Here is an 18568-nt window from a genome sequence, read left to right on the forward strand (position 1 = left end):
CACTTGGATACAGGAAGTGCAGCGGGCTTTGATTGTTTCCTTATTTCAGCTGCAGAGCACAAATCCTCCTTCATCTGTCATGGACATCCTGTCCTCCTCAGTGCAGCCACTTCTGCAATTTGTCTGTGTGTGGGTGCACAAATGTGTCCATCAGTAAGGCTGGCTACGGTGTGTGTGTGCGTGTGTGTGTGTGTGTGTGCGTGTGTGTGTGTGTGTGTGGAGGACAGACGAGGAGAACCCAGATGAAGCTGCTGGAATCCTTCTACGTCTCAATTCTATGAGTCACATGTAAGCCCTCAAATATTACAATAAACAGCAATAATTACTGGCTTAATTACATCCACCATATTTATTTAAAAAAGGCTTTATTTATGTGGCACCGTTTCTGTGATTTTCGAGACAATCCCGGCTGATTGGGGGCTTTAAAAACTAATACCAGATGTAGCATTAGCAAGTCTTGAATCCCGTTTTATCTTCCTTCTGACTGGGTGGAATAAAAGCTTCCCCCCAATCTGAGCTCGTCTGATATTATCTGGTTTAAAAGAGACGGAGTATTCCTGCGGATGACAGCAACACTGTTTCTTGTGCAGGCATGTGGAAAGGAGAGCTGCCCGACTGTCATCATTTAGGACTCTTCATCGCACCTGTTTACGCTGAGAAAGTAATTCCTGTCGTGTCGCCGCGAACCTCTGTCGAACGGAGACGAGCTGCGTGCAGACCAAGCGGATCTGCTGCGTCAGTGTAAACCCAACTGAACACGAATATAATCATAGTTTTCAAACAAGCTATGTTGTGCTCGTGGGCTTTTTTTTTTTTTTCTTTTTTTTTAAAGCCGTAAGTTTACAACAAGGGAATTGTTTACCGCTAAAATCTCGTCAGCTTGTTTGTTCTCCCGCATGTCTTCGATTTCTTGTCAACATATTAATGTAACCCAGTTTCTTAGTGGCTGCCTGGCAGCTCCGCGCAAACACTATCCTCCAGAAAAACAGAGGAATTTATTCCACGCAATTATATTACAGTTTCCACACATTGCACAAAACAATTTTGGTGTTTCTGCTTCATTTACTCGGGTAAATAAACTTCTCTTGTAGGTGTTGGCTGAACTTTTGGATGGGTCTGAGTCAGTTTTATTTTACACTGGTGCATAATGCACATGGAAGCAAGATAAAATAAATGAACCTGGGTTTTGGGTAATTTCTTTGTTGTTTTTGTTAAATAGTTAAATAGTAAATGTCAATGTTTTTGATGACTCTTGTTCTGTGGATTTAGTTCCTGCTTGTTTTTCTCCTCTTTTTGTTTTGTTGGCTCACTGCCACTCAGCCGTTTCCCTCAGTGTATATTCAGTCCACTTTCCTTTGGGAGTGTTTGGGTTTTTTTGCCTTATAGACTAGTTATTCTCCTGCCTCTCCAGCAGCGTCCTCAGTTCAGCTGACGTCAAGTCTTCATTGTCCTGCAGCAGCTTCCTTGGTTTAAGTTCACATTAATAAAAGTTTCTTTTCTCTCGGTTACTTCCTGTACCCGCCTGTCTTCTCCGCCTCCTTGTCTTGTATTTGGATTCTTCACCTACTTCTCCACCATGAACTGTGACAACGGAACAGCAAGCTGCCTCACCTTTTAAATCCTCGCTATGGCTGCCTCTGCCAACTCTAAAATGTCGCCTTTTTTTAGGCTATTTTTTGTCTGCAAGAGCAAATTGCAACTTTAACTCGAGTGAAGTGCTTTGGTTTTAATGATAACACCACAACAGTAATGGAAACGTTCTTATTGTCTAGGTAGTTTTTAATTAATAGCTCTGAGCAGAAACTTTGTACTTGGAGCTGTCATCACAAAGAGAAACTGATGCAGGATTAAAATACAAATGCAAATTCATGTAGAGAAATTAGCTATCTAAGTCATATGGCAAAGAAATGATTGCACCAACGCGCAGAGTAAGAACGACAACGCTTTTAAACAATACGCACTCGTACAATATGCCAAGTTTAAAACATGAATCTGTAATTGGGCACTGAATAAACTTTGTAAATGGTGTATAAAAATGTGAAATGAAGCTTGCAGAGTTCAGCCTAGTGCACCTTCTCGCTGCAGCTACATCAGCTGATGGAGAGCCTTCACTTTTCCTGTCAAACCAGTCCACCAGCCTCTGTCAGCAAATCATTTTGCTTCTATCTGATTTTTTTGGTCCGTTCTCTGCCGCTGTCAGCTGCCGTTTCACTGTCTGATCAGTGCAAGCTTTTAGACAGATCCCACCTTCGGCTGCCAGAAAGTCCTTTATTCAGTCCTCAGTGAAAATCCCAGTTCTATAACTGCAGTGCACCGGTAGAGTTGATTTGGTTTCATCACTGTGTGCACAGCGATGACAGATCATTTCATCCTGGATCTGTGTTTGCTGATGTGTGCGACTGTAAACTTCCTGTCCACTGATCAGATTAGTTTTAGGTTTCATTCAGTTCTTGTTTTGATTTAACCTTAAAAGACAAATTTCACTCACCCCTTAGCATACACTTCTTTGCTTTCACTTTTTTTTTTTTAAGGGAGATTTAAACATCTATTCATCGGCAAAGAAATTTGCTCTCTACTGAGTTCTGCAATCAAGTCTTGTTGCGATTCAAATCATTTCAGCGTAGCTTGTTGTTACGTCAGGCTGAAGATGGGAAATTCGATGTACTTACGGTGCAAGCTGAAGGTGATGTTGATGATCTTTTCTTCCGTGAAGCTCTTCAGATTGGGGATCAAGGCACATTTGAGGTGTGTGGATGAGGGCGAGTCTCCCACGTGAATCCAGCAGACAGTTTCCTTGGCGTAGATGAAGTCCATGGCCGTGGTTTGTTTGGTGCTGGTAGACAGCAGGCTGTGGACAGTGGTGCCACTCAGGGAGGTGGCTTGGATGTTCTGGGAGTTGGCAATCAGCAGAACGGGCAGACGGTCCACTGGCGCTGGAAACGCAACATGGACGGTAAACAAGGAGACATACGAAAGAGCGGGAATTAACATGAAGTTTCCAGGTAGGTATCGAATGCTGCTTACTGACCATTTTTGGCTTTGCAGGAGCGGTTGTCTGGCTGGGGCAGATAGCCCTCCACACAGGAACACGAGTAGGAGCCTTCAGTGTTCGTGCAGGTCTGACTGCAGGTCCCATACACACTGCACTCATCAAAGTCTGAAGCACAGAAACCAAGACACAGACCCTAAAAACTCCACATCTGGACTAAAACATCAGCAGCTCACTGCGCATTCACTGATCACTGAAGGATGCTGGGTAGCCAGTGTTGCAACCAACTCACCTTTGCACGTCTTTCCATCCGGGCTGATCTCGTAGCCATTCTTGCAGTAACAAACGGACCCCAGCGGGGTGGCGGTACAGTTCTCCTGACAGCCTTTGATGGAGCAGTTGGCCCGATATTCTAAAGAGAAACGGCGGGGAGGGGAGGGGAGGGCGAGAAAACCAACAGGTGGAAATTTAAAGGACGGCTGTTTCCCGTTACTAAATTGTTTACATTTTAAGCTGAGAGCCCTGCAGCAGAGGTTCAAAAGGCAGGAGAGCGAGTTATAATTATGTAACAATTCATTAGATTACAATCACGCAGCTTTCATTCATCTTGATAAGTGTGGCAGAAGCTCCAGCTCACAGCTGCCTGCAGGCATCACACACAGCTGCTGCTCAACCTGCTGCGGTTTGCCTTCTGTTTGGAGCCCGGCGACATGTTTAGGTACCTGGTGTACAGCATTAAACCATTCACCTTCTTCCATCAACCAGTGAACGGACTAAATGATCTACTGTAACGAAGAGTCTGAGGTGGTTTGTCTTGTGATGGACAGGTGACCTTTGCAGGGCGAACCTCCTGCTCTTTAACATCTGGGAACAGCTGCAGCTCACCAACCAACCATCAGTGAGTTTTACAGATGTTGAGCAGTTTGGTGGTAGTAGCTGACAGTCCTTCACAACACATGTTCCAAGTGTGAGATTACTGTCGCAATATCGAATCAGATTGGTTTAGTTTACTTCCTGCTTGTGTCTTCTAATCACCACACCCGCACCATGGTTCCTGTTCACGTGTTATTGCTTTAGTCAGGTTTTTTTTTCTTTTCCATCCGTCTCGTATAGTTGGATTCGGCTGACAAATCATCTTACTTTAATTATTCAGCTTGACTCTTGATTCGGGTCCTTTATACCAAAGATGCCCAAAGTTGGGGTTGGGACTCCAATGTGGGTCATCCAAGACCAAGTAGGGGTCCTTAGATAATCTCCAGATATCAAGTTACAATTAAAAACCCAGTTGTTATGATATATTTACACCATAATTGTTCAGAGAATTGAAGTACGAGTCATTTAATGATTTGAAAAATAGCAAAATGGATGCTAAGACTGTTTGTGTTGTCATTATACCCTTATTTAATAGGATCATTAGCACTTTTGGATATTTAAACAGCCAACAGATGGGGTCACACACCTTTGTCACTGTTATTTTATGGGTCGGAAGCTGAAAAGTTTGGGAACCACTGATTTACACCATGGATGTTAGGCAACATTAGCAGTTGTTCTCTACTCCTGTTCTTGAAAAACAGAGTTACGTAATGGTCAGCAAAGAGCAGTCCAGTTAAACTCAATCGTTGACCCGTTAGAGATAAAACCTTACTTTTTTTGTGTAACTTAATACCTAAACTGTGATTCCTTAAGGCCACGATGACGTTGACATTAAATGACTAAAAACTAATCAGTTCATCCTTGACACAATGTGATTTTTTTTTTTCATTTTATTATCCTCAAGGCTATAAAAAGATTATTAGGATGACGTTGATGGATAACATGATGCCTGAAGCCACGGCTGTCTCCAACATGAAGGCATGATAAATGAGAGATGACTCAGTTTTTTTAGCAGCTAAACAATGAAACCAACAGGAGATTTGAGCTGCATCATCTTTGAAGGAACTATGTCTTGATGCGTCCCTGAAAATAAAACAAACAGCTTAAAAAAATGTTTTACACCGAGAGGAATTTAGAAAGCTCGTTGAGCTACAAGTGAACAACAGATCAGTACAACAGTGGAAAAGCTGGAGGAAGGAACTAAAGAAAAACCTTTTCCATGTGATCTTTTCTTGTATTATTTTGCACCTTGTGACTTTATTTTTTGATGATGATGCATCTTTCTAAACCCCCTGGGAACATTTCTCAGAGTAAATCCACTGTAACAGTTCTTGGTCGTTATCAGGCTCCGGTTTTGGCAGTTCAGTAAACTCGATATGCAGAAGTCATCAGATTCTGTAACCATCTGCAGCTGCTGAAAACTAATTCATCTCACGCTCATTAACAAGGCTGTTCCTAAGCGGGCTGCAGTGAAGCTACTGTAAACATTATCCTAAAACGACCAGGAACAGAGTAGTGGAGTCGAGGCCCGCATCTGAAGTTTCACACATCAGTGGAAAAAGGATGTACCCCAATCGCACCTTCCAGTCAGCTGGCCAACCTCATAATGGAATCTTAACATGGCTTCAAAAGTGCGCTGCACATCCTGTGAAGTTCAAATCAAGACACGGTGACTCATAGTCAAACACACATGGCTGTGTCAAAGCAGCCCGAGATCCACCAGTCACAAGTGATTCACTTTCCCCAGGATAACTGGCAGACTCTTCAAACAAACAAAACACCTCTAGGAAGACAGGAATCGGATCAAAAGTCTCCTCTTTAAGACGCCAAGACAAAAAACTCCACACTTTTCCGGGTGTACGTGCTAAACTATCCCGATACTGACCGAATACATTTCTTCTACTTGAACCTGAGTGGGCCAAAGGAGCAAAAAGGAAACTACACCAATCAGCAGATTTCTTCTGTGGGTGCCTTTTTTATTTTTTTAGCCGGTTATCCATGACTCTTTTTACACTCTTCTCCAGAATGTCAGTTTGTCGAGTTGCACTGTAAAACCGCTGCCCCGCCAATTTCTATCCAGTTCAAGAAGAGTACACAAGTGTTCCCGCTGCACTCCAGAGGCCTGCTGGGACGACCACAGTTCAAATTACAGACATGCCCGGAATTTTCCAAAACAAGCCTGAGCAGTGAGCAACGGAGGGAAGGATTCACAAAACCAACATGGGCAACAATGTAAACAACCTCCCGCTGACGCATGGCGCAGAAGGTTTATTTTGAACGGACTAAAACCAAGACGAGAAGCTCTATTTTCAGCTTTCACCTAAAGAAATCCTGAAGATTTCACATGTTCCTAACACATAAATACACACAACCTGGCACCCAAGCACACAGCAAGTTCCAGCACTCAAAACAAAAGGTCAGTTTTTGGAGCACGGCATGTTTTCCACTGAAAGAGCTGCTGAAACCTCACATAAACAGACACACAAACACACAACTATTGCTCAGTGGTTTAGCCACCCTGAAAGTGCATGAAAGTTTGATGCCTCACTCCATGTTTTGTTTTTTTTCCCCAATAAATATTGCATTGTAGTTCATTCTTTAACCGAAGGTGCAGCAGTGAGATGAGAAAAAGAGGCTGAGAGAGATGACCACCTCAAGAGAGGGAACGTTTAACAAACTGACATGAAACTCACTTCAAAAACATCTGAACTACCCCTTTAACTTCCATTAGGGCTTGGTCCGTCGTGGTTTAGCTCTGCTTGTTAACCTTAAATGACTTCATTTAGGAGATCAGCTTGTGTTCTTTACAGTTTTGCAACTTATCCATATTTCTTTATTTTGGGTAATTTTCAGGTTTAAGTTCTGTGAGTTCCGGCTGCGGTCAGCTCAGTCAGCAAATTTTATAAAACATATTTTGCAGTCTTTCGCAAACTAGTTCCTACTTTCGGGTCTCTACTTCCCCAACCTAAGGAGTAAAATGACTGTTCTGACCCGAACACATGGCACCTCGCACAGAGCCGATTTAAGAAACCGTGAGGTTGGCTGGGAAACGATAAAGAAACAGTACGGCCGAAATTCCAAACACACAGGGGGAAAAAAAAGAAAATAAAACTGGCCCGGTATTTAAACAACTGAGAGGCAGCTGGGAGTTCTCTGAGGCTCCACACTGTGCAGATTTCAGAAGAGAGAAATGCACAATAAGGGAACAATATGGGAACAGAAATGCAGACGAGCACCGACGTTCCAGGAACACAGGTGCCCCATGTTCACTCCGCGCGGCTCAAGGACTGCGTCTACCTCTGCAGTGGGCTCCCTCGTCCCAGCCGTCTGAGCAGTCTGGGACTCCGTTGCACAGCTTGCTCATGTGGATGCACAGCTCCGTCCCTCCACACTGGTACTCGTTGGGTGGGCAGCGGGACGCGGTGCTGTGTGGACCTGAGGAAAGACAAACACACGTGTGGGTGACTAACGGGATCGTTTCAGGCCAATGCGAGACGAAGGCGTCCGTTTTTCAGGTCACGTTTTATTACTTACACGCAAATACCTTCCTGCGGTTCGCCCTACAAAACCCAAGTTTAAGAAAACAGTTCAACTGAAAGGAAAGTCGCTGTTTTCCATTTGATTTATGCCATGTGTGAGTTTCACACAGGATGTCAATCAAATCTGATTACCAAGAGATGACTGGTCATGATCATCGAATTTATTCTCCCCTAAAACTAGGACTTTCAGTCAAAACAGTCTAGTGGTACAGTTCATGCCAATAAACTGCTGTGTAGAGCATAAAAACTAGAAGATCTGTCTGTTTAAAGACATTGTCTTCCCCCTCAGTCTGCTGGCAGGCTGCAGACCGTACTACTGAGTGTGGCTGACAACATATTTGTCAGAGCGAAGAAGCTCAAATGTCTGGTCAGCACACATCTGCACACCATATACTCTTCAATAGGTGCAGACAAGACTACCTCTGTGGACTGAAGGAATGGAGGAAACGCAAATCAGGTTGTGAAGAAACACCGGAGGCAGGTGATAAAATATAGAATGCAAAAATCGTACAGAGCGTATATACTAAAACCTAAAAATAAGTAAAAACCAAGACACTTAAAAAGAAAAGAAAGGGAAAAATTATATTTTAAAAAATAATACTTTAGAGATAATCTGAGTTGAAATAAATTGCATTAAATATAAATTCAGTAAAGAGTCAAGCTAAAAGCAAGGTACAACTAAGAAATAAAATTGAATAAGACTAGTTAAGGATTGTGAACGAATAAATGACCTGAAAGCCAGACTGAACAGGTAAGGCTTGAGTTTAGTTTTAAAAACATCTCAGGTTCTCAGGACGGCTGTTCCACAATGAGAAAATAACGCCTCACTGTGGGTTTAAGGTCTCACTGTGGGGCCAATCAGAAGACCTTTTCCAGAGGACCTGGGGGATCTGGAGGGCTCATAATAAACAGGTAGGAATAAGACCATAAACAACCAATAAAAGAAACTTAAAGTTGAATGTAAAATACACAGGAAGCCACTGCAGAGACTTTAAAATGAGGGTGATGTGAGCTCCAATAATCGATCCTGCAGGTGATGGAGGCGTGGACTGAAGTCTCTGCGTTGTTTTCAGGTGATAAAACACCTGACACAATCATTGTGACATTCTTAATATGGTGTGTAAAACTTAATGAGACACCAAAGTTTCTCACTTGATCTGAAGGATTCTGACTTTTTCTTTAGTACCATCCAGAGTTCCTTCTCTCTTCTAACTGGTATTTATTCAATAAACTGAGTTGGACATATTAACAAGCAGAATTCAATCACAGATGATTTATAGAGGATCCTAATGGGGACTAAAGAGGCAACAGAACATAAAAGGATTTCTGCACAATCCCTTTTAACCCACTGACACAACAAAATGCACAACCAAAAACCCCATCACAGATAAAAAAGCTCTTTGTTTTATTGATTGTGAGATAACACGTATCAGGATCTGCCTCAGTATCTGATCAACGACATCCTACATTTGCCTTGTAGTCATTAATCTGACCCGGAGTTGCATCATCTACAGCTCAGCGTCTTCCTTCATTCAGTTTGTCAGGTGGTGAAGAGTTGTTTTTTTTATTTTTCTATTGCTGTATAATCTACAGGAAAATTATACACAACATGATCTGCTCTACTTAGGGCTCTTTTGCTTAATTAACAAAACAAAGTTTGCTTATATTAAGCCTGATTTGTGTCTAAGGGGAATAGAAAGGTGAGTTTATTCATTTACAAGCAATACAAAAAGCCTTATAATATAAAAACGACAGACAGAAGTCACAGCTTTCTGCACAACGACAAACAAAGCAACATTTACAGACGCTCAGTCAGACGTAGGCTATACCACTTCTTCAAAGTTTGGTGCCTAAAAAAGGATTCACATTGCATTAAAATTCCACAAAATGCTTATTTTTTAAAAATATTTGTAGTCCCCATGCAGAAATGCTCTAATCTTTTAATTTTGCACTATTTGTCACAGAAGAAAACTATTTGCAAAGTCAGTTATATATATCATATTGCCATAACTTCAACTGTATGCTTGTCTCATTAAAATGGAAAATAATAAATAAAGAATCCCTGTCCGTACCCAGTGTCGGGTTCTGGACGTTTCTGGTAAGCCTGGAGGTTTTCTATAGGTGTCTCCTCCAGAAATTATAAAATTAAGCAATGCTTATTAGCTTCGGTTCCCCCTTTTTTTTTTTTTTTCAAATGCTAGCTTTTTTTTTTTGTTTGCCAAAACTTCTGCCTTCTTCTTTTCACCCTGTTTGTCAGTTTCCTGCTCGCCAACTGAACAGGCAGAACCAAAAGCTCCAAAAAAACAAACAAAAAAAAAAAACACAAACCGCTGAAGAAAACTAGCAGGAACAAAACACACCATTATCCCAGCTCGGATTAACCAAATGATTACCTTTATTGTATCGTATATTCAGAAAACAGACTTTTTGAAATTCTGTGAAAGCAAATAAGCTGTAAAAGTACAAATTTGTGCAAAACTCTTCCTTCGGGTTCTTATGTTTTACCCAGAGAGCTTTGCTTCTTATGATTGTATTCCTGAACTCTTTTTCTGGAATATAGTTTCCTGTCTTATGACTCTGACTGAATTTTTATTCACAGTCTAATGACTCAATATAGCCTCTGACAAACCAGCCTATAACTTCCATGTCCACAACTTAGCTCAGGAACTGCTGACACTGAGCAAAAATGTTCATTTCACTCGGTTTTATGATTTGAAACTTATTAAAGAAATCTGAGAGGTGCTTGTCTGTCCTGGTGTTTTATGAGGATCTCAGTACAAAATCTGTTTAAATATTGCACATTTTTTATTAAGTGAAGTTTTTTTTGTTTTTTTTAACTAATCTCTTCAACTCGATTTTCTCTTGTCGTTGTGGAATATGTTGGCTGTCTGTCCTTTCTCCTCACTCCTCTCCTTTGTTCTTTAGCTCCTCCTTTGATTTATCCTCCAACAGCTGCTGCTCCGTTTACAGTAAATGTATAAACGGGAGGCCAAAGAGTGGAAAGTTATTACCATTTCTGGAGAAACTGAAAGGAAAAATAGTGACAAAACACAGAAAGGAGAGCCAGAAATGCTTCGTCCACAGGAGGTGGACAAGATGGACAGGAGCTTAGAAAAAAGGAATTGTTAATTCAACGCCCTTAACTCTAAAAGCCAAGTTAGCAAGCATAAGGTACTATTTAGTCCATTCATTCACACTGATTGTTGGTACTTCATGGAGCTAAATTATGTCAAAAGGAGAAAGAAAATTGTTCTGGTGCCTCCATCATTGATCTGCAGGAGGAGTAAGACTTCCAGCAGCTGAAGCTTTAACTATACAAGAGATTGCATCAGGGCTTCACATCTCCACAACTAATGTTACAGAAGCATCATCCCAGAACAGATTACTCTCCTTTCATATCTTTGACCCAACAATATTTCAGCCTTACTTTCAATCTGAAACCGCATCTACTTCCTACTCTATCGTTCTATCAGCAGGAACGCCACAAGTCTTGTTAAAAGCCAAACAAAGCCATTCTTCAAGCGTTTATCAAAACAAGATTGGGGGCCTTGCAGGATTTCGGAAACCTTGTACCAGCGGCGTCTTTAAGCTGCTTCACGCAGCAGTCAATCACATGCTCGCTCCCAGGCGGAGGGAACAAGGACAGAGAGCAAGCGGGTGGAGGAGGTGTGGAGGCTGGAGAACTGAGGCCATTGTTTGGATCACACAAATCGGCTGTGACACCCCCCGGAGAAAGCAGGTTGAGCCACGGTGTTGCAACCGGCAACACATGCAAAGCCTGACCTGAACTGTAGAACGGCCACGTGGGGCAACAATGAAGGCCACAGGGCAACAGCCTGCTAAATGATAACAGGGCAACACACACTTTCTAATCATACACTGTTCTGGGTTAGTGTTTTCATTTACAGATAAATTACTTGTGGCGTCTTAGAACAGATTATGTCCTGTGCCTTGATTGCACAAGTTTGGTATTTTGATGAGTGACATTAAGATTTTGCACCAAAACCGCTCAAAGGTGCCACCAAAATATTCTCCATAGTATGACAAAGCATCAGTGATGGCATAAATGGTTTGAGTTTTAACCTGCCTAAGTTTTGTATCCCGTTAAGAGCTCACAATCGTCTTCCAATCACAACTGGAATTTTTTTTAGAACGCAAAAGGTATGCGCAATATTTCCCCCTAAACGTGTCTCCTGAGCTCGGCTTCTAAATCTGGGTCTGGATCGGGTCCCAGCAGAGATTTTCTATAGTTCACGCCTTCCATCCATATGTTGGTCAACACAAAGCTTAATCAACCAAGAACAAACACACCAATAAGATGCAGCCAGAGCTGCGGCGAAAAGAAAAGGGTTTTTATGTGAGCCAAAGGAAGACTAACGGCTCAGAACAAAGAGGCTGCCTGCTGTCATTACCTTGAGCTCAACAATTTCAGAGGTTTCATACAGCACAGCATATATCACCTTACATATCCACATTTGTGTATAATAGAGAGCTATAATTTCTAAATACTTCACTCAGTGAGAATACCTTCAAATCAAAGTTATAACCCTGCTCTTTTGACACATACTGCATGTTATATGAGACCAAAGTGGAGGTCTTAAACTACCCCCATCTCAAAGGATCTTAAAGCAAATCAAGTGAAAACTGTTTTCATTGAATATGTACCTAATATTCTGTTGTTATTTCTGCACACAAGTAGCAGCAGCTGTAGCTAGCTGTAGCTTGTCTGGTGCAGCCTTCTCACACAAATATATATTTTTCTGATAGAATAACCATCCATCCATCCATTTTGACTTATCATGCAGGGCTGCAGAGAGATGGTACGTATCTCCAGCGGTCAATGGGCGAGAGGCGGTGGATATGGTCAGGTCGCCAACCCACCACAGGGCCACACAGGGACAAACAAGACAGCCATGCCTAGTAACAATTTAGAGTTATGCTTGCATGTTTGCTGGTCTGTGGGAGAAAAACGTTGCAGTCGGGTTCTGAACCTGAAACCCTTTTGCTGGGAGTAGACAGCTCTAACCACTGCTCCTCCATGCTGCCCCATGGAATGGAAAATTAACGGCAGCGTAAAGCTTTATACAACAGGTAAGATATTAATTGATATTAATTATTCATATTCTCTCCATATAACCACTTTCTCTTTAAGAGCAGACAGAGGAACTACCAGTGGAAGGTGGTCTTCGGAGGTGGCTGCTCATCGTAGCCTTGTCAAAAAGGTGGTGGGCCCGCTCTTCAACACTGTTCATTTCTGACAGCTATCCTATAAATACTTCTGTCAACAGGTGAAAAACAAAACACATTAGGCTGCCGCTCGCAAAGCCCCTCAGGGGGGTTCACGTTTCTGTAACCTGAACTTAATTTTTCCTGACAACCACAGCTCACAGCAACAATGCTTCCACTCAAACGCTGCCCCCCCCACCACCACACACACACACACACAACAACCAGCTTTAACCCCGGTGGCAGACTGTGTGATGCCGTCCCTGCACGCTGCGCTCGCCGCTCGGATCTTTTCTCAATCCCTTTCCTTCCGAGACGATATCAACAGCACATTTTCATTCATTTATTGGGGAAAGATGGGGTTGGATTTGGGGGCAGCTGGCAGGGTGACAAGCAAAGCAGGAAGGCTAAATCCAGCCTCTCGCGAGCACAACAAACTGAGCCTTCGACACACAAACGCACAAGCACCAGTGCTCCTTGGGGGCAGAACAGCCACTGAGCAAACACTTTTATTGGTGGAGTACACTGAAAGATTCATACAAGGACAACAGCCCCAGATAATCCCACCAAATGGAGCAAATTATCATCCATTCACTGCGGGTTATAAAAGAGGAAAAATAAACAAAGTTTTGTTCCACACAAAGGCAATAACAGAAGCTGTGTCATTCAGCCACACATACTTACTTCCTTTAGCTTTAAAAAGGGACAAAGAACAAAACACATAATCCACCTTCCTTCCCTCGTTTCCTTACAAACTCAAAGCCGATGGAATAAAAATAGTTATTAGCTTACTGAATACAGCTCTATAATCACAACATTTTTGTTTGAGATTGAATTCAGACCTTATTGTGTCATTCAGCTCTGTGCATTAACTCTAAACTGTGCGTGCTCCCAGATAAATTCCAGACAGAGCGACACAAAGTGTTGTCAGTACGTCTGGTTGTTAGAGCTCCGACCTGTTTATAAGAAGGTAAAAACAAAACGCATCCCAAATTAGCCACAAAGTCCTACTGCTGAGAGGTTTTTCTTACACAGCGAAGTAAAAAAAGAGCAAATTCAGGGCACTAATGAATAATTATCACCATGAGAAACAGCTTTCCAAAGGCTCAAATGGGATTGAAGTAAAGGATGTGAGTAATTGTCATCTTAAGAGCTAATAAACAAGAGGAGACTTAGGTTAAACAGGCCGGGCCAGAGAAAAGCTGAATGTTCAATAATTTATCACACACACAGGATGCAGTGGTTTATTACCGATACTTATCAAATGCAGACGTTTAGCATTTGTTCGCCTTTAATTTAAAAATGAGTTGTTATTGCTCCTGTTCTTTCTGTTTCCTAGAACTGCTCCTGCTTCCCCTTAAGAGGTGCCTCTGGCCTGGCCCACCTCCCTCTGTGGAGAGCCCTGCTGAGATTACAAAATGGTCTTTTTTTAAAAATTTAAAATCCCTGACACGCTTGTCTTGGCTCAGCACAGGCCAGACTCTCTCGTCCCTCTTCGAGGGGCCTTAGCCACCCTCCCCGCTGACCCGGCGTCAACTTCTCGTCTAAAAAAAAAAAAAATCTGCTCAGCGCACGTATATACGAGGCAGATTTGTACAGAAATACTTCCAGTGTGGAATCAAAGCCACGCGATTCTTGTGCGTGAGTGAAAGACACACGAACTGCTGTGCAGAGAAGGACAGCAGATGAGTCCGAATCTTAAGACGGCCGCAGCTTCAGGAGATTCCCGTGGAAACGCGGAGCTGCGAGGTGAGCAAATATTTCATGTTGAGCAGGAACAATTCATGGGTGGAGGGGAATTTGACAGCAGCATATTGTAATTTCTCACATCACATCCACTTGCTATGAGTCAGCCTGTCAAATTATACCAGTGGTCAAATATACTGCAAAAAACAGAACTATTTTGTATCTAGTGTGGCAATTTATTGCCTGACACAATGTGTCAGTCATGGTAACACAAAGGAAAATACACCATCAGTTAAAAAAGCTTTCTGCGACAGAACATAGCTTTTAAAACTACTTGTTGCTTGCTTGGTGTTAAAAAGAGTTTGATAAACAACAGCACCTCATATGTATTAAAAACATCATTATATGTCTATTATATATATTTTATATTCAGGTTTCCCTCCTGGACCTGTTGCCTCTGGGATCAGGCCATGGAAAAGCAGCAGGAAATAGTTGGAAGGATGGATATCTAATAACACCAAGTCAAAACGTGGCAGCAACATGTGAAATTAAATAGAAATTAAAAGAGGAAAGTTGCAGCCAGGTCCTGCTGATCAACTATACGACCGGACTGGACTGAGCTGTAATTAGAATTAACTAAAACTAATTTAACTGAACGAACTGGATTAAAATGAATCACATGGCTTTTGTTGTGAAACTGAGCTACATAACTGAACTGACCTGAACTGAATTATATCTGAATTATATTTAGCAGTACGCAACTGTTTTTAGCCGTTCTGTTCAACTGAGTCAACAACAAACTCGCCTGTAAACCAAAGTACGCTCGGGTTAAATTTGAGGTCATCTGCTCAATATCTAAAGCCTGGCCTTAAGAAGGTCATATAACAGGATTATTACCCTTCACACAGCAGCGAATCGTTGACAAAAAAAGGCTGAAAAAGAAAAGAATCGAGGTGTTGCAACGTCCCAGTCAAAGTCTAAACCTGGACATGACTGAGACTCTGTGGAAGAACATTTGGAAAGCCTGCTGGTAATAAACTAATACCCACAAATTAAAGCAACAATGTGGGGAAAAAAGTGGGACAAAACTCCTCCACAACAATGTGAAAGAGTGATAGTCATGCATGACCTTTTTGTTAAAGTTATAGCTGTTAAAGATGGTTCTAATAACTATATATTTATTAAACACTGCTTCTGCATTTTGACTTTTCTCTTCTAAATACCAGTTGTTGTTCATCAGTTTGTCTTCAGCTCATTTTAATTCTTGTTCACAACTGGTTAGAGTGGAGCACTGTACACGTCCTGTCCCATTTCACACCAACTCACAAACTTGGCTCTGTGACTTCCCCTTCTGCCAGCTCAGAGACGTAACAGCAGTGGATAGACTTCAAACCCCAGTTCAATTCAGCGTCGCACCCCATCCCTCCGTCACACGAGCCCTGCTGGGGACTAGTCGACGTCTCTTCATTGTTACGCAGCTTACAAACGTTCACCGGCTGGAAAACTGAGACAAAACTCCTACAAATAAATATCATACTGTATGTCCAGGCATCTGTTTTGTTCTTACCCTTTAAGTATCCCTCGGTGCTAGTCTGAGCCAGCACCTCGGCGTACAAAGAACTGCATTGTGGGGGTTACACAGCAGAGCAAAGCAGCTGCACTGGACAGTGCCTGACTTCACTGGCAATGGCCAGGCCAACACAGGCCACTGTGAAGGCCCGTCGATGTGGGACAAAACATAAAGCACCCCGATGCATCGTTCAGCCAAGAGCATCCGAAGAGCCCGTTTATAACTCCCCATGAACGAGTAGGATTTCATTTTCGAATGTTGTATTTTATTATTCTAACAGGTTCAAACATAAAGTAATAGGTTACAATTAAAAACCTGGTGATTATGTGCAGAGTTATTAGTGGTCATTAAGTACTATCGACTGTCATTACTGTAATTAATGAACAAGTCACCCGTGCCGTGCAGGATTGCTGCTCATGGCTGCTCGTCGTTACGGGCTGTACAGAATGCACGACGGTGCCAAAGCTTTAGGAGCGTTTGTTTTATTTGGCAACAGGTCAGTGCTAATTTTGCTTCTCAAATTTAATTTTTCGAACCAAAAAAAAAAAAAAAAGGCACACACAACGACGCCCAACTTAACTTTTTAATTCTTCGCAGAGCACAATGGCAACCTGCGAGTCCAATTAGAGCCCCTCTGGCAAAGTGTTGGACCTCTTTGTGCTTGTGCATAGTCCGAAGACAAAATGTCCCTCAGTCGCTCAGTAACAGTCGAAAAGAAAAAATCTCACCCCTCAACAAAGCACCTAAGAAACCTTTTCTGAGGAGAAAAGGGACCTGCAGTTTTTTATGGGATTCCCACTGACAGTGTGAAAGTCAGGTCATGTCAAAACACAAATCCTTTAACTTTTGTTTTAAAAATTTAGCACGTGCTAGTTCAAGTAGCTTCAGACATGTGACGTGGTCAGTCAATACGCTTCGTTTTCCATCGAATAAAGCCACTGCTAGAAGAGCCTTTCCTAGCTTAGTGTATTCCTAGCTTAGTGTATTTTTAAAAGCTGCATGTATTTCTACACTTTAAAAAGGAGTGAAATGTACTCAGGGATGCATACAGAAACAATCTATTTATCATTACTGGAATTCAAAGACTGGAGGACTTTTTTTTTTAATGTTCAGCTCTTTATACAAGTGGTTAAAAACAGAAAATTGTATTTTTTTATCATTCCATTGTTCCTCTGCTTCTAATTTCTCATTTTTATAATGATTCTTTTTTTTTTTTTTTTGCTATTACCGTTCTAGAGAACAGATGAAGGCTAGGTGAGGGGGCAGCAGCATGCAGGCCCTGCTTTCAGATAAAGAAAGAAGAGAGAAAGTATTCTACCCTTCAGTAAACTCAAACCTGACTGTGTTCAGAGCCCCAGGTACCGTAGGGCTTCTGCAGCCAATCAGTGGACACCTGGAGTGAACCTGGAAGAGAAGTACGCAGCTTCTCACAGCCCGGTCCACACCAGGATTACAAGGCCCGGTGTGTTTCTGCTTCCTGAAAGTCAGACACAGATTGACTGAAATACTGACCACAAATTGACAATCAAAAGCAACCGCTGGAGGAGTGATTATTTGTAATCAGTGTGTCATGAAATGTGACCCGTGCTGGCAACATGAGTCACAACGAGGAGTCTTTCAATATTGAGTTATTATTTTTCAATTCTCCATCTCAAAAGCTTCAAAATGATGCAGTTTGTAAAAATTTAGCTATTTATCACCTGGAAACGAGTTTTGTTTACGAGCGTGCCGGTTTGAAAACCCTAGTTTTATTGGTCTAGAATGATGTCATTGGAAATTATAGTTAAAAAGGGGGGGAATCTCCGAGCTTTTACAATGATGCCAGACATTATACGAAGGGATTTCCAGACACTACAGCAGCCAGCAGAGAAAAACAAAACGGCCTAGAATTGAAAGGATTACAAAAACTTCAATTTACAGGTAAATTAGGATGATTACATGCTATTTTAGTATCCGGATCACTAGATGGTGGCTTTATGGAGTCTAATCTCAATTACAAACAAAAATCTATATTTTTACATGTTTTCCACTGCAGCCTGAGCTCATTCCAACTGATTTTGTCAGCACTGGTCACAAATGTTGCTCAGAAACTGCTGATTACAAAGAGGATTAACTGATCTAGGAGCTGCAACTAAACTCTTTCCACTTTTTTTCCTTCCTGTGCTTGAATGTGATCTCAAGTTTTTTTTTTAAATATTATTTTCATTAGCATTTCCACCTATTCACTGTGGGACCATGGAGCAGTCTTTTGTTTTCAGTGGAAACATTTAGAGCCTCTCCTAGATAAGCCACTGGCACATCGTCGGGAGACGGAGGCTGCAGGGCGCCAGGAGAAGGTGGGCCCTCAGATGAGACGGGGTCAGAGGAGCAGGTAGTGGAAAACAGCAGGTTCCTCCATCGCTCAGGGCCAACTCTAATGACTCCCAGACCTGCGCTCTTACAGTCCTACGAGTCCAGACTGCAGCTACAGTTTTCTATTCTCGCCTCCATGACTCAGGTCAACTCCTCAAAACACACACACACACTTCTTCACCAGCTAACCTTCAACCCTTGGAAAAATAAATGCTCTCACTGCTGCTGAAGACTTAAAACAATTCAAATGTCTTTTTTTTTAGTATTTCATTTACAGTTTTATGTCTTCAACAGGAAATCCCACCTAGCAGGGAAAGACAAACTTTGCAAACT

At 42.0% G+C, this 18568-nt stretch overlaps 1 protein-coding gene across 4 annotated transcripts in view; it reads right to left on the minus strand.

Moving 5' to 3' along the window:
- LOC108235704 (low-density lipoprotein receptor-related protein 1) overlaps window positions 1-18568 on the minus strand; it is a 90031-nt gene that overhangs the window by 55136 nt on the left and 16327 nt on the right. For all 4 annotated transcript variants that reach the window (XM_017415862.3, XM_017415861.3, XM_017415860.3 and 1 more), the window contains exons 3-6: window positions 7160-7297; window positions 3282-3401; window positions 3029-3157; window positions 2670-2933 (exon numbers count right to left, since the gene is read on the minus strand). In XM_017415862.3, coding sequence (XP_017271351.1) covers window positions 2670-2933; window positions 3029-3157; window positions 3282-3401; window positions 7160-7297 — 651 coding nt within the window. The remainder of the gene's footprint in view (window positions 1-2669; window positions 2934-3028; window positions 3158-3281; window positions 3402-7159; window positions 7298-18568) is intronic.

This window comes from Kryptolebias marmoratus, linkage group LG4, assembly GCF_001649575.2.
Source record: "Kryptolebias marmoratus isolate JLee-2015 linkage group LG4, ASM164957v2, whole genome shotgun sequence".
NCBI lineage: Eukaryota > Metazoa > Chordata > Actinopteri > Cyprinodontiformes > Rivulidae > Kryptolebias > Kryptolebias marmoratus.